This window comes from Ambystoma mexicanum, chromosome 4q (assembly GCF_040938575.1).
Source record: "Ambystoma mexicanum isolate Mex_15411 chromosome 4q, UKY_AmexF1_1, whole genome shotgun sequence".
NCBI lineage: Eukaryota > Metazoa > Chordata > Amphibia > Caudata > Ambystomatidae > Ambystoma > Ambystoma mexicanum.
This window is the reverse complement of record NC_090928.1, coordinates 1,209,513,157-1,209,539,884: the sequence shown is the minus strand read 5'-3', so window position 1 is coordinate 1,209,539,884 and position 26,728 is coordinate 1,209,513,157. Positions and strand designations below refer to the sequence as shown.

The 26,728-nt window shown below is 48.0% G+C and overlaps 1 protein-coding gene across 1 annotated transcript in view; it reads left to right on the top strand.

The window, feature by feature from the left end:
* CMTR1 (cap methyltransferase 1) overlaps positions 1-26,728 on the top strand; it is a 2,036,190-nt gene that overhangs the window by 1,810,274 nt on the left and 199,188 nt on the right. The window contains exon 22 of the mRNA XM_069608763.1: positions 20,363-20,475. Within this exon, the coding sequence (XP_069464864.1) occupies positions 20,363-20,475 (113 nt within the window). The remainder of the gene's footprint in view (positions 1-20,362; positions 20,476-26,728) is intronic.

Sequence of the window (26,728 nt, the reverse complement as noted above, 5' to 3'; positions counted from 1 at the left end):
GGCAGTTGACTTATGTCACACGTTCTGGGGGAAAAAACTACAACTGAGGCTACGGGCGTCGTGCGTCCTACTTATCACATCGGATGACGTCGGAGGAGGTCCTCGACGACGGCGCATCGACCTCATCGACGCAGACGCCGAAAAAAGTTTCCGAAGCAGCACAGCTGTGGTGATTACATGTCATAGATATGGAATACGTTGTCGGACCATCCCATCGAAAGAAAGTTACCAGGTAAGAAAGTAACTTGTTCTTCTCTTTCTACTCCTCGGTGCAAGACATTTCATCCCAAATTGGTGTCTTCCTCATCTCCAGCTCACTGATGGGGAAAGTGACAAAGGTTGAAATTAGACCCTGCACGCTATCTGACCATTCCCCGCTGCTCTTAACCCTGAAATGCAGAGAAGGCCCCGAAACGTGCACCTGTATATTTAAATCTGAAGCCTTGCACAAAGTTGTATTTCAGGCTGATTTCAAAAACGATATTGACACCTTTGCATGCAATACATGTGCAGCCACATCACAGGAGGTCAGATCGCAAGACTTTAAAGTATTCATTCAGGGCATGTCAATTTCAAGAGAGGGCAGGGTCCTTAACGACATTAACCTTGACCAATCCGAAAACGGTACTCTTTGAATCCTGAACCCACAGTATTTGCACAGATCCACGCCAAGCTTGATAGATTTGAGGCCCATGCCAATAGAGAAACCCGAAATGTTGCCTTTCCCGCTGCTGCTGGGAGGTATGGTGAGGGAGGATGAACCCTATCGAGGGTGGTGCGCTCCGAGCACGGAGGAGAACATGTAGAATGTATACTAGACACGCTGGGAGAGAATAGCTGGTCTAATTTAGAAGTGGTGTAAGAGTTCAGAAATTCTATCATAACCTATATAGGGCCCCTTCAGCCAAGGACGACGCTGACATTCGTGCTTTGCTCCGTCTGACATTCGTGCTTTGCTCAGTAAAGTCACGTTACCATCCTTTAACCTCCAGGCCAGGGAAGAGCTTGAACTCCCTTTCACTCTAGAGGGAGATTATGGACGTAATTGCTTCACTCCCCAAAAACAATCACCAAGCCCAGACGGTCTAACGGCTGAATTTTGTCAGGAAAATGCTACCGTAGTAGCCCCGATTCTTTTAATGGTTTGGGAGGAGTCCCTGCAACGCCGCATCCTCACAGAATCCCTTGGAGAAGCCTTGATTATTGTGTGGCCGAAGCCAGGCAAACCCAAGAATGAATGCAGCTCCTACAGGCCTCTCTCCCTCATAAACTGTGATAATAAAATATACGCAAAGATAATGGCCAATAGTCTCCTCCCCTTGATCCCTGAGCTGATCCACCGCGATCAGGCAGGATTTATTCCCGGGAGATCCATCTCACTTAGCATTAGACGTCTCTTCATCATAATGGCCAGACTTGACCCGGTGGCCCAAGCTGTTGCGGTAAGGATAGATGCTCAAAAAGCCTTCGACATGGTCGCCTGGGACTACATGTTTCTAGTGCTGGAGACGATGGGTATAGGCCCCAAGATGCGACAATACATTAAATTATTATACACGCGCGTCCATTGGCTAGGGTCCGTGTCAACTCATACATATCTGCCCAATTCCAACTAGAAAGGGGCTCCCGACAGGGCTGTCCCTACTCCCCTATCCTCTTCGCCCTGGCCACAGAACCCATGCCGAGTACATTAGAGAACACCATGGACACCGCAGTATCCACCTGACAGAACTCCCCGAAATGATCTCGCTGTACGCCGATGACGTAATGCTTTTTGTGAGACCCTCTGACCAACCTTTCCCCGATCATACAAGACATTACACCATTGGAGAATTGTCGGGTTTCACCAACGCCTCAAAATCGGAGATATTTCCCCTCACCAGTAGCACATCCAGCTGCCAGGGGAAGCTCTCCCTCCGTTGGGCTCCTAACTGTATCAAATACCTGGAGGTAATGGTTTTGAGATCTCAGATAACACTACAGAAGGACAACTACGACATGCTGAGAGCATACTCAGAAACCAAAATGAACAAATGGAAAACACTCCCATTATCCATCGCCGCCAAATTATCACCAACTAAAATGATACTGCTACCCAAAATGCTATATGTCTTTACCAACGTCCCGATCTGGCCTGGGAAGGGCTTCTTCTCCCACTTGCATGGGCACTTAGCCCAATTCCTCTGGTCTGTACAAAAATGGGTGGACATGATGCCCACATATGAGAAAGGGGGAACAACAGCGCCAAACTTGGAGCTGTATTGAATAGCATCTCAAGCCCAATATGCAACCTATTGGTACCCCAGACCCAGCGCCACACCCCCCACCCCACCACACACCAAACTTGAAGACCTAGCTGCCGGAGACTCAGACCTTAGGGCCCTGATACTAAACCCACAATATAGTGACAACTGCCAATTCGATCCAGTCATGTCCACACTACGTGCATGGAGGATGATATTCTCCATCACTGAGGTCACAGAACCCTAATAGAGATGGCTACCCCTGTGGAAATTCCCGAGAATCACACTGACATGGGACAAATCAATACAGATGAAATGGGAAAACATAGGTTATAGGTTCATCACAGACCTCTTCCCGGTGGGCAAATTTATTACCCCTGACACTTGCAGACTTGGGCACTGAGATTCGAGTGGGGAACGGCTGCAATTCTACAGGTTGCGGGCAACCATATCTAGTAGAGGGACAACTTACCCAAACAAGCCTTTGAAAACCCCAAGCGTGGCATACATAGCCAACTCCATAAACTGTAGACCCATCATGCCAACACTATATAACATGGTTCAGAACTCGTCCCCCACACCGACAGCCAACGCAAGAACCGCCTGGTCAAACGAACTCTGCTTTGACCTCTCAGATGGGCAATTGACCCAAATGTGCACGCTCACCAAGAAAGTCTCCATTAACTTCAGATTTAAGTTTATACAATTCAAGATCCTAAATAGACTCTATTACTCTCCAGTTAGACTTGCTAGAATGTCTAACACACAAACTTGTTTGTGCCCCAAATCTATGGTAGACGGCACTGACCACTTGCATATGTTCTGGAACTGCCCTACATTAAAGAACTACTGGTCCCATGTCATTGTCATCGATAAGATGTCGGTATCCACCTTGTATACGAAACCATGGACCCACCGTTCGGCAGGTAGCCAACGATTCGTAGTAGTGACCACCATACATTTGCCAATATTGCCTGTATGATTGCCAAAAGATCCATACTCCTGCACTGGAAAGACAAACTCCCCCCTAACGGGAAGGAGTGGTTGATTGCATTAACTTGGGCTCAGGAATGTGAAAGCCTGTATGTCACTACTCTCCACACGAGAGCTAGACCACAAGATTCGTGGGTTAGCTTCAGAGCTTACCTTCACGACGAGAAAGTGAATTGAGTGATAACATGCAATTCCCCCGCCCCCCTCCATATCCCTTCCGCACCCCAGCCAACTAGAGATATATGTACAACTCACCGTGACCCAGGATGTTGTCTTACTTTTTATATACTCTTCTTTTCATGGTTAAAGAAAATGTACCAATGAAATGTAATATGGGACGTGTCCCACACTGTGTGTATGCTGCTGTGTTCTGTCAGAAATAAAGGTTTTTAAAAAAAACATTTTGCTAGTAGCAATAACATCAGCCCGCAGAGTGAGCGAGTTGTCGGGCACTTTCTTGTAAACCGCCATACACTGTATTCTATAAGGGCAAAGTGGTTCTTAAAGTGAAACCTTCTTTTCTGCCAAAGCTAGTCTCCAACTTCCATTTGTCTCAAATCGTGGTTTTACCAACTTTTTACCCGCCTCCTTATCCTGGAAAGGAGAGATTGCATAGACAGTACCCAAAAAGGGCTCTCAGATTTTATATGTCACGAATGTCTAAACTTCTCCAAGATGATCAATTATTTGTTTGTTATACAGGTCATAAATTAGGTTTGGCAGTAACAACAGACCCTATCCAGATGGATTTTTCTGGCTATTGGGGAATGTTACAGATTAGCTGGTAAAGAACCTCCCGAGGGTCTAAGTGCCGATTCTACAAGGGGCATCGCAACATCTTCTGCTCTTCAGAGAGGGGTGCCAATTAAGGACATCTGTGCAGCAGCCACCCGGTACACCATCCATACGTTTGCAAAATATTACTCTCTTGACTCACATTCCACTCAGGAAGGCGGATTTGGAAGAGCTGTCCTTCATTCAGTCTATAATAACCTGTAAGGACAAATTTAAATTCGCACTCCGGCCACCAAGACTGAGACTGCTTTGGGATATCTTATCAAAAGATGAGGAATACTTGGGAGGACACAATCCATTTGAAGAACAAGTCACTTACGTGTGGTAACATTCTTTCGATTGGATGTTCCTCCCACGTATTCCTCATCGCACCTCCAGTCTATCTTATGGTAGAATGTACATGTTTTCACACTTTATGCTGTTTTAGACTCTAATACGGCCTAAGGAAGTTGATAGTAATTCCTCTAAGAAAAAGGGGAAAACAGAATTGAAGCCAACGGGTGCTGCGCTTGTTGTATATACTGGTGAGTACATCAACCATCGGACTGAGGCCTTCGAGGGGCGAGTCGACGAGACCAACGTACACGAGGAAAAGAATTTTCCAAAGCAGCTGAAGCTGGAAAAGAAATATCAAAAGATGAGAAATACATGGGAGCAATATCCAATCGAAAGAACGTGCCTACGGGTAAGTAACTTGTTTTTCCCATGGAGTCCCATCAGACTCCATGGGAATGGGAACCAGCACTGGCACCATCAGGGATTTTTTCTGCCGGTAGGGGCCTGCCGGTAGTTCACAGCCCCTACTGGCAGACTCAGAGTGACCCGGTCTGGAAAAGATGCCAGTAACCGTTGTTACCGGCACCTTTTTCCAGACCGGGTCACTCATAACGAGGGCATATGCCAAGGAACTCATGACAAACTCATCACTGTTATCCAATGATACTTTGAACAATAATGGGAAAAACACAGATGAATTGCATGAAATGGCACAGCTCAAAATGTGCTTAGTTAGAATAGAGCTTCATTGAGGAATTAGGCTAGAATACCTTAAAGGGAAATCTCCACCACAGGGACTTATAGTTCACAATGAACTCCGGCTATTCCTCGAGAGGGAACAATTTAAAATGTAATGGTGTTATATCGACAATAAATGTGGCCAAGATTGACTCATTCGAATTATTGACACAGCTAAGTAAGTAGTTCAGAAAATAGAAATAGTCCTACACAATTTAAAAGGCCTCAAAAAAGTATTGCCAATAGAAACATTTAAAGCCAAACTAGACCTAAGCAAAGAACTAGAAAACTTGAAACTCCAGATGACGAATGGCAGAATTAGAAGATTGAAAAAAGAATTGACAACCTCCACACGTGAAAAGATTTCCCTTATATCTTAGAAATATACAAAATTGGAGAAAAGACACACAAATGCAACCAAGACTGAACCAGAGGGATCACTTCACAAACACATCATACAGTTTGAAGACAGTTTAGATATCGAAAACGTGGGGGTCTAATCCAACAAACAAAACGTGGGGAGACATGACCCAGAGGACAAGGTACACAATGCCCCAGGGAAAGACAGCAGCAAGGTTCTTTAGACCAATAGCCCACCAGGCACGAATAGACCGACCAACGACATGTAACCAGGAGCAGTAGACGCTAATAGTCAACCTATCCAAACAGAGATTAACTGATGAAGAAGAGAGAGTACTAAACAAAGGGTTAGGGTATTTTATTACCAACCAACATGACCTGTTTAAATTCAGAGCTGAATTTTATCAGTTCATGAGAAAAAAATAGTTGAAAGAATAGATTCAGTATCAGATTGAGACTCCCACAGAAGAAACGGGACCTAGGAGACCCTGTACCTTCTACCCCGCCACCATAGTCTTTTTCCAAAGAGTGCTTATTATTTGAAAAAAAGTGTCAGACGATATAACAGCTAATATTCTTAAGAATCTTAAACCATCTAGATTCAAAGGGGACATTTGCCCAGCCACCATAATTACAGATTGCGCTGAAGCAGTAGTACCATTCATTACGTGATCCATCAAAGATTTCTTTTCATCTAGCTTGGTCCCAGAATCCTGGGTACTTCACCTGCTAAAAAAAAACTTCTCTGGACCCTTCATCACCCAACAACTATCAGCCCATCACCACAGTACGTTTCCTTTTAAAGATTCTTGACCGGGTAGCCTACATCCAAATAAAATCCTACCTTGAAACTAATCACATCCTAGGGATGCACCAATCTGGTTTCCGGCCTGGTCACGGCATGGAATCAGCACTATTAGACCTAAAATTCCAACTCAGTGCTTTTAAAGATGAAGGCAAACCAGCACTCATCCTCTTTCTTGACCTATCCACAGCGTTTGACCTGGTAGACCATAACACATTATGCCACCACCTTACAGCATCAGCTAACGTCTCTGTGAAGCCACTTCATGGATAGCTTCCTTCCTGGAAAACAGATCTATGAGAGTCTTCAGACAATGTTAGCCCCTCCCACCCCCATACCCTGTGGTGTCCCTCAAGGTTTGTGTGTCCTCCCTCACTTTATAACATCTTCACCATACCCTTATTCGACCTCCTTGACACAATCGGCATATACTATACCAACTATGCCGATGACACCCACATTTTCCTCCCCTGTCTGGCTCCCACTACGAAGATTCCCTTACCATCAACAAAATATACTCGACAATTCAGACCTGGATGGCCTCCAACCACCTGTGCTTGAATGACGACAAAACAGACTTCTTGCTAGTCGGCTCCCCTGCTATGCTCAAGAAACTCTGCGCTTAATTAACCTCCTTCACCATAGACGGAATTCAGATACCCGTCTCCTCTGCTGTAATAATACTGGATGCTACGATCTTGCTTACCAAACAAGTAAATGCGATTGCCTCCTCATCCGCTTATACTAAGAAACGTATTAACGCAGATAGACACTGCCTTTCACCAGACAGCTGCCTGACCATCACCCGATCAATCATCGGAGTGAGACTGGATTATTGTAATGTTCTCTTTGCAGGAACCTCTAAACAGAACCTTAATAAATTACAGGTAATCCAAAACAATGCTCTTCCAGCAGTCCTGAACATCCCTAAAAGAGACCACATCTCAGCCGGCAGGAAGAAAGTTCACTGTTTACCAATTCAGGAAAAGATTATCTTCAAAACATTGTGTATTACGCATAAGTGCCTTTCCAACAAAGCCCAGCCCCCCCCCCCAATAGCTGTCACAGAAAATCTCAAGATCCAAATCCACCAGACCCTGCTCATGCCCACCGCCTGGCCTTACCAAAGGTGAAAAGAGTAAGAGGAGGAGGTACCAGCTTCCCGACAGTGGCCGTGAACCACTGGAACGCCCTCCCTCCTGACTTAAGGGCAGAGACTTACTACTGGTCTTTCCGTAAGGCCTTTAAAACTTGGATATTTGCGGTGGCCCATATGCAACAACCTTCAGTTGGATTAAAAATGTATGTGTGATCAACAACACCTGCATTGACTACTGCTATGAATGCATGATTCCTGTAGCTGATTTTTTTCATTGCCACCTCTTCCCTCTTGTTCTTTATGCCAATGTTCTGTGTAACCGGTTTGCAACAGCACCTTGATGCGCTCGGGCTTAGGCGATTTACAAATGAAGAAAAAAAAAATACTCCCTTAGAAACACATAAAGTGAACATTTTGTATAACTTGTTCAAAAAAGAGCTCGAAATCCTAAAAACTTTGGGGAACAATCCCGAAATGTAATTAGAAAGTCAGATAAGGGTGGCACCACAGTGATTCTCGACTCATTTTCCTATATCGAAGAATGTCTTCTGCAGTTGGGAGATAATAGCTCTCTCAAATTAGACCGAGATCCCACCCATGATTTTTCCACAATGATCACAGATATTTCTTAAACCTCTAGATGAAGGTTGGATTAGTAAACATGCAGCAGATTTCCAGACAAAGACCCAACCTTAGGTCCACATATTTTACATACTAACCAAAATCCACAAATCAGCGTTGGATCCCGCCGGGCGGCCTGTTGTTTTGGGGATTTTGTCTTTATAGGAGCCCCTTTCAAAGTATGCAGATTACTTTCTTAACGCTTTGTTCCAGAAAATTAGATCTTATCTCAATGATTCTAGAAGTATCGTACAAAAACTTGAGTCACAAGCTTTCAATCCTCACACTCACATTTTTATCTGCCTGGACATTGAATCCCTTTAGAGACGAATACCCCAACAAGCCACGCTCAAAATGATAGAAGGGTGATTATAGAGACGCTATCAGTTCCAAATTCATTTCTACTTTGGTGTAGTAAGACAGCGCTGACATAAAACTAATTTCAGTTTTTGAATGTTTATTATAAACAAATTGAAGGAACACTATTGGGTCATCTATGGCCCCCACCCTAGCTAACTTATATGTGGCAATGTTTGAATTGTCAGTCATTTATGCTGAACACAATCCGTTTTGATATTTTCATCATTTGGCCCAGCGATCTTACATCTGCCGAAGTCTGTCAGTTCGATAAATGAACAACGTTAGATTTATCCACATGGGGAGTAGTCAAAAAGTGCATTTTTTAGATCTCTCCATTTATGTGGATGATCAGTGTAAAGATGAGGCAGGAAGGCAGGAATAAAGAAATTAAAATCCTTTATTCAGGTAGCGTCAGCAATAAAAATAAACCACAAATCAGAAGATTAGACCGGTCATCTTCTTCCTTCTTGGGTATGGGTGAGCCTTCAAACTCCTCCTCTTAGTCCTCGTAGGCCCAGAGCATCTCTGGTGTGTCTCTCTCTCCCTCAGGTCAAAGATTCTGAAAGAGCATGGAGAGAATACACACAGTCCTTTGTTAGTTTCACCCCTAAATAGGGTCTGAACACTTGTTAACCAATCAGAGGCGGCGTAGCTACCAACTCTATAAATGCCTCCCCAAGCCCTGCCCCTTTTCCTCTGTTCGCGTATGGCCATGCCTTGCTCTCCCCCATCCCGTCTGCCTTGACGTGACTGCTGCCGAGGGGAATCACAGGTGAGCTAGTTACAAAACATGCCCGGGGAGCGGATATCATTGTTGCCCCATTGTTGGTGTCCTTGTCATCTGTCCAACCCCAAGTCCCTGTGGCCGTACTGTCTGACACTTGGTCTCGGCTGCCGTATGCTTCTGACTCGCGGACGCCGTGTTCTCCCGACTCGCGGTCAGGCTTGCTAACGTCTGCCACGCTGTCGAGTTCTGTACGGCGAATGCCGTCTGCCTCGCGGTCTCGTTCAAACGACCCGCGACCGCAGTCTTGTTCAAATGACCCGCGACCGCTCCTGGACTCTGTACGGCGAACGCCGTCTGCCTCGCGGTCCCTTTGATCTGGTTTGTAGCTGCCGTCCCCTGACATCTCATGTTCACAATCAGGAACTTAACGTCAAACCATATCACAAACCTATGGATAGGAATGCGTTACTACACTTGACAGCCACCACCCTTGACATATTAAAGAAAAGCTTCCTTTTTGTTTTTAACAACTCTGCTAAAAGAGCTGTGTATTACAACATGGATGCGTTTAGATCCACCCCCCCTCTTCTACATCGCCAGAACTACCACAAGACACATTCATATGTTTCACTACTTTTTCGAATATATCGAGAAAATGAAGAGCATACTAAAACAAAACTGGAAAAAGTGTTATAATAAAGCTGCATTTGTGTTCCATCTTCCATTTTTGCTTTTAAAAAAGCACCACTATTAATTCTCTAATTATGAAAAATGATATTAGAGACACACTTCCACCAATCAAATCTATCCCAGAGTTGTGGGGCCTAAACCCCTAAAAGAGTCACTATCCTTGCATGAAATGCACACTGTGCAGACACACAAAAACAAAGTACTTCAATTGATATTGGTTTAACACATGCCTGGTTCCTAAATGACTAGACGAACACTGACGGAACAAATGTAATATACATGATTGTATGCCCATGTGGGTTACAATATTTTGGAAAAACCAAACACAAAATAAAAGCCTGCATGATAGAACATAGAAGCTGTCTTAAAAATGAGATTAAAACTGTACAGATGGTAACACATGTACAGGCAGGACATACATTAAATGAATTAAATTGGACAGTAGGCTTGAAAATCAAATGCCTCAATCCACAGATCATATATTCAAAATTGTAACCATTGGAGAAAACATTTATTTTTTGGACCAAAAGTCACTTACAAGGATTGAACAAACAAATCGAATGGCAGAAAGTCCTTTAACAAATTGAGAAAGAGTGCCAAGATCTTTTCCCTCACATGTGCTCGAGACATCAGACTGATCATCCTATTAGTGTTAATAGGCACACATTCATAGAACAGAATGGTCCTGTTGGATTTTTAAAAATAAATCTTATATTTTATTTTCATACACTCACATTATGGTCCTTGATCACCTTTGCCCAATGAGATAACGCTCATGTTTCTATGCAGGTGGCACTGTTGTTTTAGCTAATTATGTTAGCTGCTAGTCAGCTACGCAACTCGATCATGTAGCGTTATGACATCATGCTGCATGTAACATGACAACATCATCACACGGATACTGACGCACGATATAAGGGCAGCAAACCACGGCCCGAGTTTGCAACACTGAGAAGGTCCTGGCAGACCTAAATGTGAGCTCTGATACCAATACTGTAAAATAGCCCTACTTTGTCATCAGCTAAAATAAGTTATTCTAACTAGGCCTTCCACACGTTTCTCTCACCCCATAGCTAATTGGGTGACTAAAGACGAGAGGATCATATGAGAGCGCTTTGATCACATGGATAGAATGGATATTTCTGGTCACTTTTTGACATTTTTTAACAGCAATGGCCTCATATGAAGCATTGCTTTGTTACTTCCTTGGATCACAGTCCAGACATTAGAGGTTATTTTAGACTCACACATAGGCATTTCGCTATAGGTTACACAAAGAGTTGTCCCTCTACTTAAGAGGACGGCAAGAAGATATAGATTTGTGTGCCTGCTACAGAATTAAGAGGTAATTTAATCTCTCCTTTTTCAATTATAATATAAGCGCAATTCATTTCACACCTTACGCCAATTGTTTGTAGCCCTTTGCGTATTTCAGTGGCAACTCTTATAAGAATAATGTATTTCTCTTTCTGGTAGATTCAACCAAGCTTCCTACTGCACTCGGAATCTCAAGCACTGCACTTTGGGAAATCCTGGCAGGCAGTATATATCAACATTTAAGTTAATACTTTTGAACTAAGGACATCAGACATATGAATGTGTGGTGAACCGGAATCTGGGGTTGTACTGAACCTTTTTCTCCCGGAGGAATGTCGGCAGTGATTTGAGAGACTGAGGGCCTCATTATGTGTGTGCCGGTCATGGTAACAACGGTGCCGGTAATCTACCAGCACCGTTGTTACCGGACCGGCTCACTCCGAGTTCTGCATGCGGGTGCCCGCAGACTTTGACAGATGCACCGACAATGTTGCACACAGTGCCGGTTCATCCGTCTTCTCCATTCCCATTGAGTCCTATGGGATTCAAATGGGAATGGGGAGTGACTTTTTTCGATGCCTGGCTTCAAGGACCACTGGGGCTGTAATTAATGCCCCGGTGTATCCCCATTGCCAGGCACCGGAAAAAACATGACTCCGGCTGCAGCTTGCCGATTTTACCGAGTCATAATGATGCCCAGAAACATGTTGGAGTGAAAACATTCATGTAATAATACACATGTCAATCGGACAGTTCTACTTATCAGATATCAAATAATTTCCATATTAGGATTAATTCTCAGTAAAAAAATAATAATAATAATAATCAAGTACTGTAGACTGGATGGAGTCATTAATTTTATAGTTGTAGTACACCTTCTCCAGCATGGGGTCCGGCATGGATTCACATTATCATGAATATTCCCCGTCATCAGGCTTGGAATCCTTGGTAAAGAAAAAATCAGTTTCAGTTTCATTTCTGAACGGTCTTTCTCCTAACAACCAATCAATGGTCTCTGGGTCTGTTAGGCAGAATCCCGTGCAGTGCCCTTAGGGACCACTACACACAATTAAGACTACAAGTGGTAATACAAGTTCACCTTTGGTACAAGCCTGTACTACACTGTTAAAGTGGTAGCAGTAGCGGAGCAGCCAGACTTATCTCAAGAGCAAATGAGCAGTAGAGATTACACAAAGGACCACAATTACTGTGACTCAAGTAAACACTGACTCAAGGTTTTTGGTTGAAAAGTAAAAGTACATTTATTTTAAACCATCTGTTCGTAAAACACTTCACTTTTAGTACTTTAAAATCACACGTAAAATACACTACACACAACCAATTCTCTTTGTGCAGAACAACTCAAGGTAAGTACCTTATGCTTTGACGGACCGGTGTTATGAAACAAACGGCGTTACCGGGAATACATATGTGATCTCTTTTTGACAGTAATGACAGTTCAGTCTTACTAAAGAGACGCGTACCCGCAGGAAGAAACGTTACCGGGGTAAAAACACACTTAGCACCTGAGTTAACAAGAGAGAGTTGGGGGCAAAAATCATAGGCAATACTTTTGTCAAGGCAGATAGAATAAGAGGGCACTTTGCTGCAAGTGAATAAAAGTCAATAGGCCTGTGGCAGTGTCAAGTGGAACGGGGTTCTTGTTGTCGAGGATCACACGGTTAGTACAGTTCACGATTTCGAGATTGCCAGGAGTACTTGGATATTGTCACAAGAGGAAGCAACAGTTATAAGAGGGAAGGAAGATAAGGACAAGCCTTGGTGGTGAGAAAAAGGGGTTCACCCTTGTTTCTCGAGGTCAGAAACTACCTTATTCAAGTGAAGAAGAGCTTGTGCCATGGCAGTTGTTCCTGGTAGTTCCTGCAGACTCACGGTTCCAGTTTCTTCAGTCATGGGGACAAGAAGGACGACGTCTGGAGCTATCTGCACTACCCTGGGATGAGGCCAGCAGCAGCAAAAGCAACAGTGAATAAAAGGTGCGCTCCTTTAAAACAGGAGAGGCTCTTCAGGTGGCTATCCGGACCACTACAGCTGTGTGCAGCAATTTCGACCAAATGGATCCTCTGCCTGTGGAAGATGAGCTGGTTAGTCCCACCAACCCTCAAAGGAAGAAGACTCCGGACTGGATCTTCTCTTGTTGTCGAAGGATAGATAGCTCAGGACTGCAGCAGGGCTCCACAAGGACTTGGTAGTTGCAGCAGCCGTCTTCTTCTCCGCTTCTCTTCAGTTCCTTGCAGTTCCAGTGGCGACTCTGACTTCCAGCCCAAGAGTCCTGCCTTTTGTGCGAAAATCCCCCATTCACACAGCCTGGTTGTCAATCACACAGCAGGGGGTTTGTCCGGCCCTGGCAACCACCTTAGCCAATCATGACAAAGTGCGACTTGGGTTTCCAAGGATACCCTGTGCAGGGGGTGACTACACCCCTCCCTCACATTCAGCGCACCTAGACACCCAGGCACCAAAAGGGGGGCTTCTTGAGAAAAGCCTGCCAAAAGACGGTGAACAAAGAAAGCAAACCTGGTTTGTCGCGCAAATGAAAACACAAGAAGGACTTTAACAAAAAGAATTAGTGCTTAAACCCAACCGGAGCCGAAATAAAAAGTATTTGGGCAAGCGGGTTTAAAGTTCGAGGCTAATAAAATAGCCTAAAATATTACCACGTTATATAATATAATTGCGGTAGAAAAGTTAGGGTATATACCACTGCCCCCAGCCAAGTCTCAATGTTAAGGGAGTGAAACAAAGCTCTAGGAGACACAGATAAAAAGGGCTAAGAATGAACCCTTTCCAATACTCCATATAAGATAGGGTGTACTGGATCTGTGATTAAAAGTGACTATGTAAAGTTAATGGCAACTTTACCTTTTCTGGGGGGCAGTAGTCAGACCCAGAAAATAGAGTCGGTGGGAAGTCTAAAAGACAACCCTGTGTCACTGCACTGAAGGTGCTGTGTAACACAGACAAAGAGTGGGGCTCATGAAGTTGTGTCCTCCAGAGCCCACCATCACACAAACAGTAAAAATACACATGGCAAAACACATGTAAGAGTGGGGAAAAAAGGCTCACACTCTTACCAAGTGGAAAAATAAACTCCAGAAATCCAGCAAAGCTGCTGGGGGACTCACTAGGTGAGGGAAATTAGCCATAGAATGCAAATTCTTCCTAACGGGGTCATACTGCCCCCAGCCAATGACTGCCTTCCACCTAAGCCACTCCTCTGGCAGCCATCTTCAGATGTTTACTGCACGTTCGAGTGGTGGGAGTCCTTAGAGTTTACGCAATTTTTCCGGTCAATCGAGCCACAAGCTCCATCGATCCATCATCCGACTAACGGGGACCCGTTTTTCAGAACTTTCTACGCCCCTCAAGGGCGATATATCGTCGAGTTCCCTTCTTGGAGTATTTCGGGAGATTCTTTGAGGCCTACTCCGCGTGAACATGGCTGAAGACAAAGGAGACTCGACGCCTCTGTACAGGATCTGCCCTGGCTGTGGACTACGGAACCTTTTCCTGGACCTCTGAATTCTGCAAGGATATGGTGCCTCGCTCCATGAAGCACCGTCGCAAGCGGCTCTCATAGTGGCTCCGAAGATCCCGGGGCAGCAAGCTTAACCCAGCAAGAGGAAATCCGAGCGGTCTTCTATGACCTTTGAGGGCGCTCTGGCGAAGGGGGCCCAACATAAGGCAAAGCACCGCCAGCCCGCGGGCACAGGGAGCACCGTAAGGACGGGTTCCTCGGCGACCAGGTCAGGAACAGCATCTCCGGCACCCTCGACCAGGAGCCAACGCTCCGGGTCAGCGAAGAAGTCGTCGTCGGACCATCCGGGTAAGCTTTTGGAGAAGTCCCAGCCGACTCTGATGGAGAAAGCCAAGGGGGAGCGAGGCGCTGACCCTCCCCCCACGGTGAAGGCCTCGAGCGTGCCCAAGGTCGTGAAGGCCGAGGTTCACCAGGCGAAATCTTCACTTGAAGGAGTGGTGGCATCCCTAGCAAAGGCTGCAGAAGCGGATTCGCAGGAGCGGTCCCTAAAACAAGTGTTTCCCTGCCTGCTCGGAGGGAATCATCTTTGCTACCCATTAAGAAAACACTGATGAAGACGATGCCGATCAAGCTGGTTGAGCAGAAGTGGGCGGGAGGCGGTAGTCCTGCAGGGCTCGGACATCTCCTACGAGGAGGAGCTTTCTGGTCTGAAGGCCATACTGGATAAGAAGTTCGTCGAGGCCAGGGTCTATGGGAAGGACCCCGGCGAGGCGGATGTGGAGAGCAGCGAGGAAACCGACGAGGAGCAGCAGGGCGGTGAGGAGCCAGAGGTCATCACGCCACTGCCACTGCTCCCATTGCAGCCACCACAGCAACCGCTAACGGACGTGTCGGCGGACATCCTACAGGCACTGCACACCTTGTGCTCAGAGATCCGACAAGGAAGCCCCTGTCGGCGGACATCCTACAGGCACTGCACACCTTGTGCTCAGAGATCCGACAAGGAAGCCCCTGTCGCCAGGGGGAGATTCTGCGGCACCTGGGCCCTCGGGGGAACCCCCTGTCAAGAGAAGGAGAGTCCATCCTCAACCTCCTTGCTATCCTTCGCCGCCATCCCCTCATCCGAGGGACGATATGGAACCGGATACGGCGACGACGGGCACAGGTACGGACGACGACGACGGAGTGGACCTCCCGTCGCCAGTGCCCAGGGCCTCACCGCCCAACGAGATTGGCTCTTTCCATGCCATGATCGCTAGGGCCTCGGAAATGTTTCAACTGGACCCCGAGGAGAAGGAAGGCTTCCTGTACCAGTGCCGTGAGGCCAAGAGGAAGACCGTGCTTTCGATCACTCTATTGGACGACATTTGGGACGAGGTGCTGTCCCTTATGAAGAACCCGTCCTCTGCCCCGGCGAAGAGGGACCGGTACGAGAAGAAGTACAGAGTGCCGGACTCTGCACCCATGTGTCTCAGATCCCAACCGTCCCCGGACTCGGTGGTCTCATCGGCGGCGAAGAAGTCTTACGGATCTTCGGCGTCAACGTCCTCTGTCCCCCCCCCCCCATACGGCGAGGGAGAGAAGCTGGACGCCATGGGGTCATCTCGTCGGCTGCGACGATGATCAAGGCGGACAATGCCTTGGCCATCGTGGCCCGTTATGACAGGGAGCTGTGCTTCAAGATCGCTCCCCTCCTGGGCTTCCTTCCCGATGATAAGAGAGCGGAAGCGCTGGAGATCCTGCATGAAGCCGAGGTGGCTTCGGACCATGCCATCACGGTGGCCACGGACATCGCTGACACAGGATTCCGTAAGATGGGCAACAGCGTTTGCCTTCGGCGGGGTTGGTTGAGGGCCACTAGCTTTTGCCAGAATGTACAGTCAAGGGTGTTGGACATGCCCTTCGACGGGGACAACTTATTCGGCAAGACTGTGGACGAGTCTCTTCAGGCCATCAAGGCGGATACCGAGACGGCTTGAGCATTGGGCACGCTCTGGCAGCGACACCCGTCCTTTCGGACCTCCAGAGGAAAGTCCCAGAGGTACTCCAAAGCTTTTGGTGGTGGCTCATCATCCTATCATCAACCGTCCCGCTCTTCGGCTCAGGAAGCCTACAGGGGCAGCAGCAAGTCCAGAGGAGGTTGCCGTTGTCACCAAGGTGGCGCCCCCACGGCGAAGCAGGTACGAACCGGCCGTGACGTCGGCCCCCACCCGCGCACCCCGGTGGGAGGCCGGCTGCCGAACTTCGTCAGTGTGTGGAAGTCCATCTCCACCGACCGTTGGTTGCTGGATGCCCTGGCCCATGGGCAAACCCTGGAATTTCACCGGAAGTGACCACGCATTCCACCGGTGGCCAGGAAGGAAAACCATGTCCTTCAACTTCTGCTGGAGATACGGGCCATGCTGAAAAAGGGCGCAATAGAACTCGTCCCTAAAATGCTCCGGGGCTCCGGAGTGTACTCCCGGTACTTCGTCGTCAGAAAGAAGACGGCGGGTTAGAGACACATACTAGACCTCCGCCGCCGTACATCAGGTCCCAGAAGTTTCGAATGGTCACCCTTCAGCACGTGCTGGGACAACTAAAAGAAGGAGAATTCCAATTGTCGCTGCACCTGGAGGATGCCTATTTCCACATCCCCATTCACAGGGGACACCACAAGTTTCTGTGCTTCATGGTCCAAGGGCAGCATTACCAATTAAAGGCCCTCCCCTTCGGATTGAAGTCAGCACCAAGGGTTTTCACCAAGTGTCTGGCGCCAGTGGCGGCACGGTTGTGCCTGCAGGGGATTCACGTCTACCCCTACCTGGACAATTGGCTCATCCAAGCGAAGTCGAGAGAGAGTGCCGTCGAGCACACGGCGGGGACTGTCCGGCTACTCGCAGAACTGGGGTTCTCGATAAACTTTGTAAAGTCCTGCTTGGTGCCATCGCAGGACGTGCTGTTTCTGGGGTCCCGGATCAACCCGGTGTCGTGCCTGGCGTCCCGTCGTAGGAGAGAATAGCGGCCATCCTGGGCAAGGTACAATGGCTGTTGACACTGAAGATCGCAAGGGTGAGGTACATCAAGTCCCTCCTCAGCATGATGTCTTTGTGCGACCGCTACATGAGTTCCTCGACACCCGTTGGATCCAGGTATCGGGAAGCTTTGAGGACAAGATCGCCCTCAACGAGAGTTTCCGTCAAGCGATTCGGTGGTGGGGAGTCCGCGCGCATTTGTCGGCAGGCGCAGGTTTTCAGACCCCCCCTCATCAGGAGACGGTCACGACGGACGCATCCCTGTAGGGATGGGGTGCACACACCGGTTTTCTCCACGCAAGAGGCCTGTAGCTACCGGAGGAGAAGTCCTTGCACATCAACATTGTGGAGCTGCAGGCTGTGTTTTGGGCCCTAAAGTCTTTCCTTCGTCCCTCAAGGGCAAGGTGGTTGCAGATCTTCACAGACAACACCACCACGATGTGTTAAATCCGCAAGCAGGGGTGCACCAGATCCCTGGCGCTCACCAAAGAAGCGCAGGACCTATAGCGATGGGCCGTCGCCCAGGAGATGTTCCTCGTCCCATTTCACCTGGCGGGGGTGAAGAACACTGTTGTCGACTCTCTCAGCAGGGAGCTGCACTCGTGCCACAAGTAGGAGCTTCGGCAGGACCAAGTGGATCTTCTATTCTGACGATGGGGCAATCTCCACATCGATCTGTTTGCAACGGCGACTAACACCAAGTGCAGAAGGTTTGCCAGCAGGTTTCCCCAGCCGGGGAGCATATGGGATGCATTCTCCTTCCCCTGGCACAGCCTGTTCCTCTATGCGCTTCCCCCGTTGCTGTTGCTTCTGCGACTCATCAATCAACTCAGACGGTCCCGGTGCAGGATGATCCTCGTCGCACCGGCGTGGCCGAGGCAGATATGATACCCAGACCTTCTGGACATGTCGGCGCCCCCCTCCCCCCCGAGTGAAGCTTCCGGCGGACGCAGATCTTCTCACCAGGGAAGGGGGTGCAATTCTGCACCACGACCCAGGGTCGCTGAACTTGCAGGCCTGGCTCCTGCAGCGCTAGAGTTTGGTGGAAACGATCTCCCGGCGGACTGCAAGGAAGTGCTTGCCAAGGCCAGGGCTTCGTCTACACTGAAATGCTATGGACATAAGTGGAAGAGGTTCGCCGTCTGGTGCCGCGCACAGAAACTCGACCCTCTACGGATTACCGCTCCACAGGTGCTGCTGTACTTACTGTCGCTGGCCAAGGCAGGGTTGGCCCATGCTTCCATCAAGGTTCATCTGGCGACTATCTCCCGATGCACCAGAACTCTGTGGCGGTCATCGTTATGGTCACACCGCCTGGTCAAGGAATTCATAAAAGGACTTTTCCGTTTGTTCCCGCCGGTGAAGGCTCCGGCCCCAGCGTGGAAGCTCAATGTAGTGCTGACTACACGCATGGGTCCCCCGTTCGAGCCTATGCATTCGGCACCGCTCACGTTTTTACGTGGAAAACAGCATTTCTTGTGGCCATCACCTCTGCACGTCGAGTGGGAGGGATCCAGGCCCTCTCTTGTAAACCACCTTCCTTGACATTCCACGAGACGAGGGTGGTGCTACTGACGCACCCCTCCTTCATGCCCAAGTTGCTGTCGGACTTCCATCTCAACGAGCCCTTGGTGTTTACCTGTTTTCTTCCCGTCGCCTTCGTCTCCGGCTGAGAGGACTTTGCACTCGCTATATGTGGCTAGTGCGCTGAAGTTCTACGTGGACCGCACAAAGTGTTTTCCGAAGACATTACAGCTGTTTGTGAACTTTGGCCCTGCGAACCAAGGGAAGACCCTCTCCAAGGCTTCCGTTTCCGTGTGGCTCTCCGGCTGCATCACCCATTGTCACTGGTTGGCGAACCGACCGTTGCCTGGCCGTCTGAGAGCCCAATCGACCAGAGCGATCGCTGCAACTAAGGCGTTCTTGTCTGGTGTGCACCTGCTGGACATCTGCACGGCTGCTACGTGGAGGTCGACGCACACCTTCACAAAATTCTACTGCGTCAACTGGGATTCCAGAGAGGAGTCCAGAGTCGGCCAAGCAGTACTGCGTAACCTGTTCGCTTGAAGGTGAGCCTGGTGAGGAGGTAAGAGATGCTTAATGTTGAGCCTTGCCACCTCCCGTGGTTGTGCATGTGTGTACTGCTATGTATTCTTTATTCATGAGCATGTAAATTCATGCCAGTTCCATGCTGGAGAATAAAAGTTCACCTTTAAGGTACTTGTTCCCTACATCACGATAAGAACTCTTGATGATGTGCGATTCATGGATATTCAAAGTGTTTGAGATTTGATCTGTTTTGTAATAATGCTTCTTTATTTTAATTGCATTCACAATGGTTTAGGTGATAGGACACAGTGAATTGATATATATCATTTTAAAAGGTATAGTTTATATACCCGTTTACTCAAAGATAATAAACTAGGATCGATTTTAGAATGAAAGCGGTTCAGATGCTCCGATATCCTCGACTGATCACGCTGTTGCAACAGTACTAGTTAGGGCTACACCTTGTGACCTGACCCAAAGTATAAATCTATTTCACATTCCCAGGAGATGTGGGGTCTTGTAATCCTGGAGTCTTGAATGTATTAGAGCAGATGGGATCAGGGTTGGCCCTAGGGTTCCTATAATTTTCAAGACAATATAAATCATGCTGTTTTTTTTTCTCCTTGCGCTCCGAAGAGACCAGATCGAACGTATATTGTTTTCAAAACCCGGTCAATAAGTGACTACAAGATGTGTATCTAGGCGCTGTTATTTTTTATCCTCACAGTAAAGTATGTAACTTGCGTGTTCCATTATGCTTTCTCTTTTGTCTCTAGGTTAGAAATGAAGATAATTAAGAGCTCCGGCGGAGTACCGCGGCTCTCGTATACTGGCCGAGATGATCGACACTTTGTGCCAGCTGGTCTCTACATTATTAAAACTATGAACGGTAAGATTCATCCATTCCTCTCTTTTGTACTGTTTGTATAGATGATATGGGTTACAAATCAGCATTTAATCAAATTCTGATTACTGGCACCTTTATGACATTCCATTCCAGTAGTATGATAGCATCCTGATTTCTCGTTGATGTTTCCAACTTTACAGATTTTAGATTTCCTGGCAGGAGTCAAAACTTGTGAGGAAAGGGACACTTAGCACACTAAGTGTGGCTGTGTGGGTGAGCAGATGAAAGCAAGCCTTGTGTTCCAGGAGTGAATGTTAGTAGGATACCAGGTCCACAGCCAATGCGCTGTTTGCACGTTACAATGACAGGGTGAGCAAGCTTGGATACAAATTACAATGCACACTGGCTACAAGATTTAACTTGTGAAAGAGGGCATTGATTTTCTAGGGCGCAGGACCAGACTCCTAGAAGAGTTGTTTGTTATGTAGGTTGATACATTTACAATTACAGTTCCTTGCTTCAGTTCAGGTGCTTTTGTGCCACACACAACTCAGCAGGATTAAAAATTAAGTTACAGGGATTCTTTGTTTGACGATTTGCATTTTTTGTGAAACACCAGGACTCCATCGTGAATTGAATACGAGTACCAGGAAGTATTGTATAAGCACCAAAGTAGCATTATAGACAATACAGGAGCCTCCCATCAACCCGTACTAGGTATGAATTAACATTTTCGAGGATCCTTTTGTTAACTCAAGATAGCACAACGAGTAGAGTGCTCGCTTTGACATCCGTGCAGAGCTTTGTTAGGGAGAATTCTCATTCTATGGCTAATTTCCCTTACCTAGTGAGTCCCTCAGCAGCTTTGCTGGATTTCTGGAGTTTATTCTTTCCAATTGGTAAGAGTGTGAGCTTTTCCCCCACTCTAATCTGTGTTTTGCCATGTGTATTTCAACTGTTTTTGTGATTGTGGACTCTGGAGGACACCACTTCAGTAGCCCCTCACTTTTGTGTGTTACGCAGCACCTTCAGTGCAGTGAAACAGGGTTGTCTCTTAAGACTTCCCACCGACTCCATTTTCTGGGGCTGACTACTGTCCCCCAGAAAAGGGTAAAGTTGCCATTAACTTTACATAGTCACTTTAACCACAGGTCCAGTACCCCCATCTTATATGGAGTATTGGAAAGGCTTAATTCATAGCCCTTCTTTTATCTGTGCCTCTTGGAGCATTGTTTTGCTCCCTTAACATTAAGACTTGGCTGGTGGCAGTGGTACCTACCCTAATTTTCCTACCACAATTATATTACATAACGTGGTAATGTTTTAGGCTATTTTAGTAGCCTCGAACTTTAAACCTGCTAGCCCAAATACTTTTTATTTCAGCTCCGGTTGGTTTAATCACCATTTCTTTTTGTTAACATCCTTCTTGGGTCTGGGTCAAACCAGGTTTGCCTCCTTTGTTCGCCGACCTTTGGCAGGCTTCTCACCAGAAGCCCTCCTTTGGCGTCTGGGTGTCTAGGTGGGCTGAAAGTGAGGGAGGGGGGTGTAGTCACCCCCTGCACAGGGTATCCTAGGAAACCCAAGTCGCACTTTGTGTTGATTGGCTTAGGTGGTTGTCCGGCTGGACAACCCCCCTGTTGCGTGATTGACAGCCAGGCTGTGTGAATGGGGGTTTTGCGCATAAAAGGCAGGCATAAAAGGCAGGTCTCTTGGGCGAGAAGTCAGATTCACCTCTGGAACTACAAGGAACCGAAGAGAAGCAGAGAGAACGACGGCTGCTTCAACTACCCCGTCCCGTGAAGCCCTGCTGCAGTCCCGAGCTATCTACCCTTCAATGACTACGAGGAGGTCCAGTCCGGAGTCTTCTTCCCTTGAGCCTGGTGGGGATAACCAGCTTTTCTTCTTCAGCCAGAGATCTCTGTCGTGGTCGAAGTCGCTGCACACTGCTGTAGTGTTCCGGATAGCCACCTGCCGAGCCTCTCCTATTTTTAGGGAGCACACCTTCAATTCGTTGTCGCTGCTGCCGGCTTCATCCCTGTGTGGTGCAGACCCCCTTCAGACGTCCTCCTTCACAACGAAGCTCCAGGAATCGTGGGTCTGCGGGAAACCAACAGGAACAACTGCCAGGGCACCAGCTGCACCATTGGAAAAAGGTACTGTGTTCTGCTCGAGGAAATTATAACTTTTGCTTCCGAACATTGACAATATCAAAGTACTCTTGGCTACGCTGAATCGTGAACTGTCTAATGGTGTGATCTTCGGCAACAGGTCTCCGGTGTCACTTAAACCTGGCTCCGGCCCTTTGACTTTTGAACTCCTGTTTCTGAGTGTTTCTCGATCTTGTTTGCCTAACCTAAATATTGCCTGTGATTTTTGCCCCCAACTCCCTCTGGGTATCTCAGGTGCTAAGTGTGTTTTTGCCCCGGTAGCATTTCATGTAACGGATACGCATTTATTTAGTAGACCGAACTGTCAAAAAGTGATCGCAAACGTGTCTGCGGTATCGTGTTTTGTTTATAACACCGGTTCATTCAAACACAGGGTACTTACCTTGAGACGTACTGTACAAAGTGAATTGGTTAGTCGTAGGATATTTAACGTGTGGTTTTGTTTAAAGTTTAATAGACGTGTTGTGTTTATAACGAATAGTTTAAAAATAAATGTACTTATATTTTTCTACCTAAAACCTTGAGTCAGTGTTTGCTTGAGTCACAGTAATTGTGGTCCCTTTGTGTAATCTCTGCTACTGCTCATATACTCTTGAGATGAGCCTGGCTGCTCTGCTGCTGCTACCACTATAACTTAGTAGTACAGGCTTGTACCAAAGGTAAACTTGTATTTCCACCTGTAGTCTTAATTGTGTGTAGTGGTCCCTTAGGGCACTGCACAGGATTCTGCCTAACACTGAACCTTTCTATTCACCTGAGCTGCTTGTACCCTGCTGTTTAGGGTGAACCTTGTGCTTGCAATTGGAATCACCTCATTGTGGGTAGCCTGGAAGACGACGTCCTTATTCTTTGGTCATTGCTTCTGTCTCTTTGTCTCTTTCCCTCTCTTCTCGCCCCTCCCCTTTTCTGTCCTCCCTGCTCCCCCCCTCAGCTGCCAACACCAGAGTACAGTGAATGAAAGCACTCAGTCTTATGGCTTCTGTGTGTTGCTGGTATTAGACTGAATCCCTTACAATGCAATGTTACTCTTTCTCCAAATTATACCTTCTGGCGCTCCTTTCTCGCTGGTCCTTTCTTCGATGGGTTCCCCATGCTAACTACAAATTGATGCTCCTGTTGGTTGGACCGTTGGAGATGCAGGCTCTTCCACAGAGCCTAGTGATGTGTTCGGCATCTGGGAATTGCTCTATGGCTCAGCCTCCCCTTGTCACAAGTTTAAACCTCTCTCCTGCACCGCTCCTTCTGTGGCCTTTTTTTCATCCACAATCTTCTTGCTTGCAAGCTCTGTCACTACCTCAAGTTCTGTCCTCTGGTGGGCTGTGGCTTATGGTCTTTCTGGACTGGTCTGTGCGAGGAATTCTGTGGAGTCATCACTGACCCCCAGCCTAAAATCCCCTCCCATGTGGCTAGGGGATGGCAGCCGCTACCTGATCCTGACCCTGGGAGTGGTATTATGAGGGAGGATCACATGAGAGGAGATGGCTGTTAGGGAGATGTGGTGACCCCACCAGCAGAGACGCAGCATTCTTCCCTTCGATTTGAAGACCCTATAATACTCTTACGTCCCGTGTCCCCTTTCCTCCATACTGCATGGGCGTCCCTTCCAAGGGACGGGAGACGGAACCTTTTTCACCAGAAAAAAACGTCTTCTCCTTTAAATTTAGAGGCACATGGGGGTACGGCCCAGGGAGCATGCGCTGCCCTGACTCCGCCCTCCGGTGTCATGATCTCTGCTTCCAAAAGGTCAGGGTTTTCCCAACTCCCTTGGAAGCAGATCCATAACCCAGGTTCCGAGTGCCATCCAGTCCCAATTGGGACCTTTTGGAACCAGTCCTGGCGCCAGTGGCACCAGGCTCATAAATATGCCCAGTCCCAGCGCTGGAAGCGCCGGGCTCATAATGCTTGGGTGGACTTACCTGCAGCAGACCATGCTGCTTACTTGCCTGCCAGTTGAGCCTCTGATCCTCTTCTGTTTGGAACTACTTTTCCTGTTGGGTGGGGCAGGAGCCACTCCCTAGGTTCAGAACACTGGAACTCTTCTGGAAAGCAGGAACTCTTTTCTTACCTAGGCGTGGCTGTGGAAGGAGACATCTAAGCACTACAGGAGACTATTTAAACCACACCCGATGGATGAATCTTGCTTTGCGTTATTCTGCATCCTCTGCAGCAGAACGCTCATCGGGTCTTCTGCATCTGATCCTGGGCCTAAGGAAAAAGGCTTACCATCCTGAATCCAGTCTTCAGCAACACCTATAAAGACAAGAAAGAACAGGTTAGCATTACGGTCTTCAGTGACAGCGCTTCACTTACCTGACCCATCGGCTGTCACCAACGCCTCGCGCTGCATTCCGGCATCTGAAAGACAAAGGCTTACCTACTCTTCGTGCGCTCCGGAGGTCTTCGCACTGCATTCCGGCATCTGAAAGACAAAAGCTTACCAACCCTTCGCACGCTCCAGAGGCCTTCGGCGCTGCATCCCGCATCTGAAAGACAAAACAAGGTGCGTTTAAAGACATTGGGGAACTTTAATACTCACGTGCCATTACTCCTTTCCACATCTAACCCAGTGGGTATTCCGGCACCCTGCAGCCGCTCCGAACTTGTACCTGCAAAAGAAAAAGACAGTTAGAGCGCATCGTGAAGCAGGCAACAAGCGCTTACTTACGTGCTTCCAGGCGCTTTTATTCATCACACGGGCTCCATCTTCAACTCACTTCAGCCCGTCATCCGCCATCGCCGGAACCCTGCAAAACAAGAGACATCATTACTAAAGACTTTAAAGACATTAGAATTACTCGAAACTTACCGTTCGTGCAGTAAACGACGGACAGCAGTCCTCTGAAGTCAAGAGGCCTGCTCCCCTTATCCAGTGAAGAAACTGGTTACATCACCCTGCCCCGAGGCAGATGGAGAGCACGGCGTTCACTTACCTAAGGTGTGAGCGTTAACCTTTGGGGTTCTACAGGAGAAGAGAAAGGGAAGAAGAGAGAGACATTCAATAACCCAGTTCATTAATCCCATATTTTCTATCTGCAGACATCTTACCCTTCGAGTCAGACATACAGTGCACAGAGGTCCAGCACAAAGAGCCAGCCGTGTGTTACACATCACCTTTGAAGATACTGTATACGCCCAGTCAAGACCGGCGCCCCTACGGGAATCAGGTGAGCGTTACATCCGGCACCACATCTCAGTCCCCTTTTCCTCGTTGATGGGAACGGGCCGAATTCACCAGCGTTCCTGGGTTTGGCTTCGGCCATGTAATTCCACGCGCGGATACTTCTTCTCTTGGTCTTTTTTGTCTTTTCTATCATTCAGGTACTCAGTCCTCAGGCGTCACCCTCTTCCCCGGTGCATGTCGACAGGGTTCAGCAGGTGTCCATCCTGCAACGGGCTCTTCCCAACTTCAGACCCTCACGCCCTCTGCCTACGTTGCCTTGGCCCAGACCACGGTTGGCAAGCTTGTACAGCGTGTGGCTTGCTGTCCTCGAAAGTGCTGAAGAACATATTAACCAGGTGGAGGGAGCTCTTCCAGAATTCGCCTCTAGAGGATCTCAAGAACTTCGTGAAACATCGAGCCAAGCCCAAGGTAGGGCCGCTATTCTCCATCGCACCCCGCAAAGGAGACTCCTTCCCTAGGACTCTCCCGCGCGGGAGGGACCGGTCAGGTCCTTATACCAGCACGTGCACCGAGGCTGCTGCAGCTACCGGCTTTCGGGCGAGGGATCCCCGATCCCCCGGTGGTAGTGTTGAGGGACCAGAAGGTTCTCGTACCGGATTGTCATCCGAGGGGCTCCACCCTTGTACCGGCGTTATGGCCGAGGGGCTACGCCCTATTACCGGCAGTACATCCGAGGGGGCGCCTAAATGCAGCTCTACCGACTCCCTGGTCCAGGTTGTCACACCTACCGGGCCTAGACCCGAGGAGCAGGGTAGGCCTTGTGATCTGCATGCAAGAGTCTTGGAGGAGGCTGGGACCAGTGAGCCGAGCAACACGTTGCAGGCACGTGGCAGGCTGCTCGATAAGATGCCCGCCGTGCCAGACAGAGGCACCCTTCCGACGCCATTGCAGGAATTCGGCGAAGAACGAGTGTCAAGGTGGGACTGGCCTCAACCAGGTACATGGC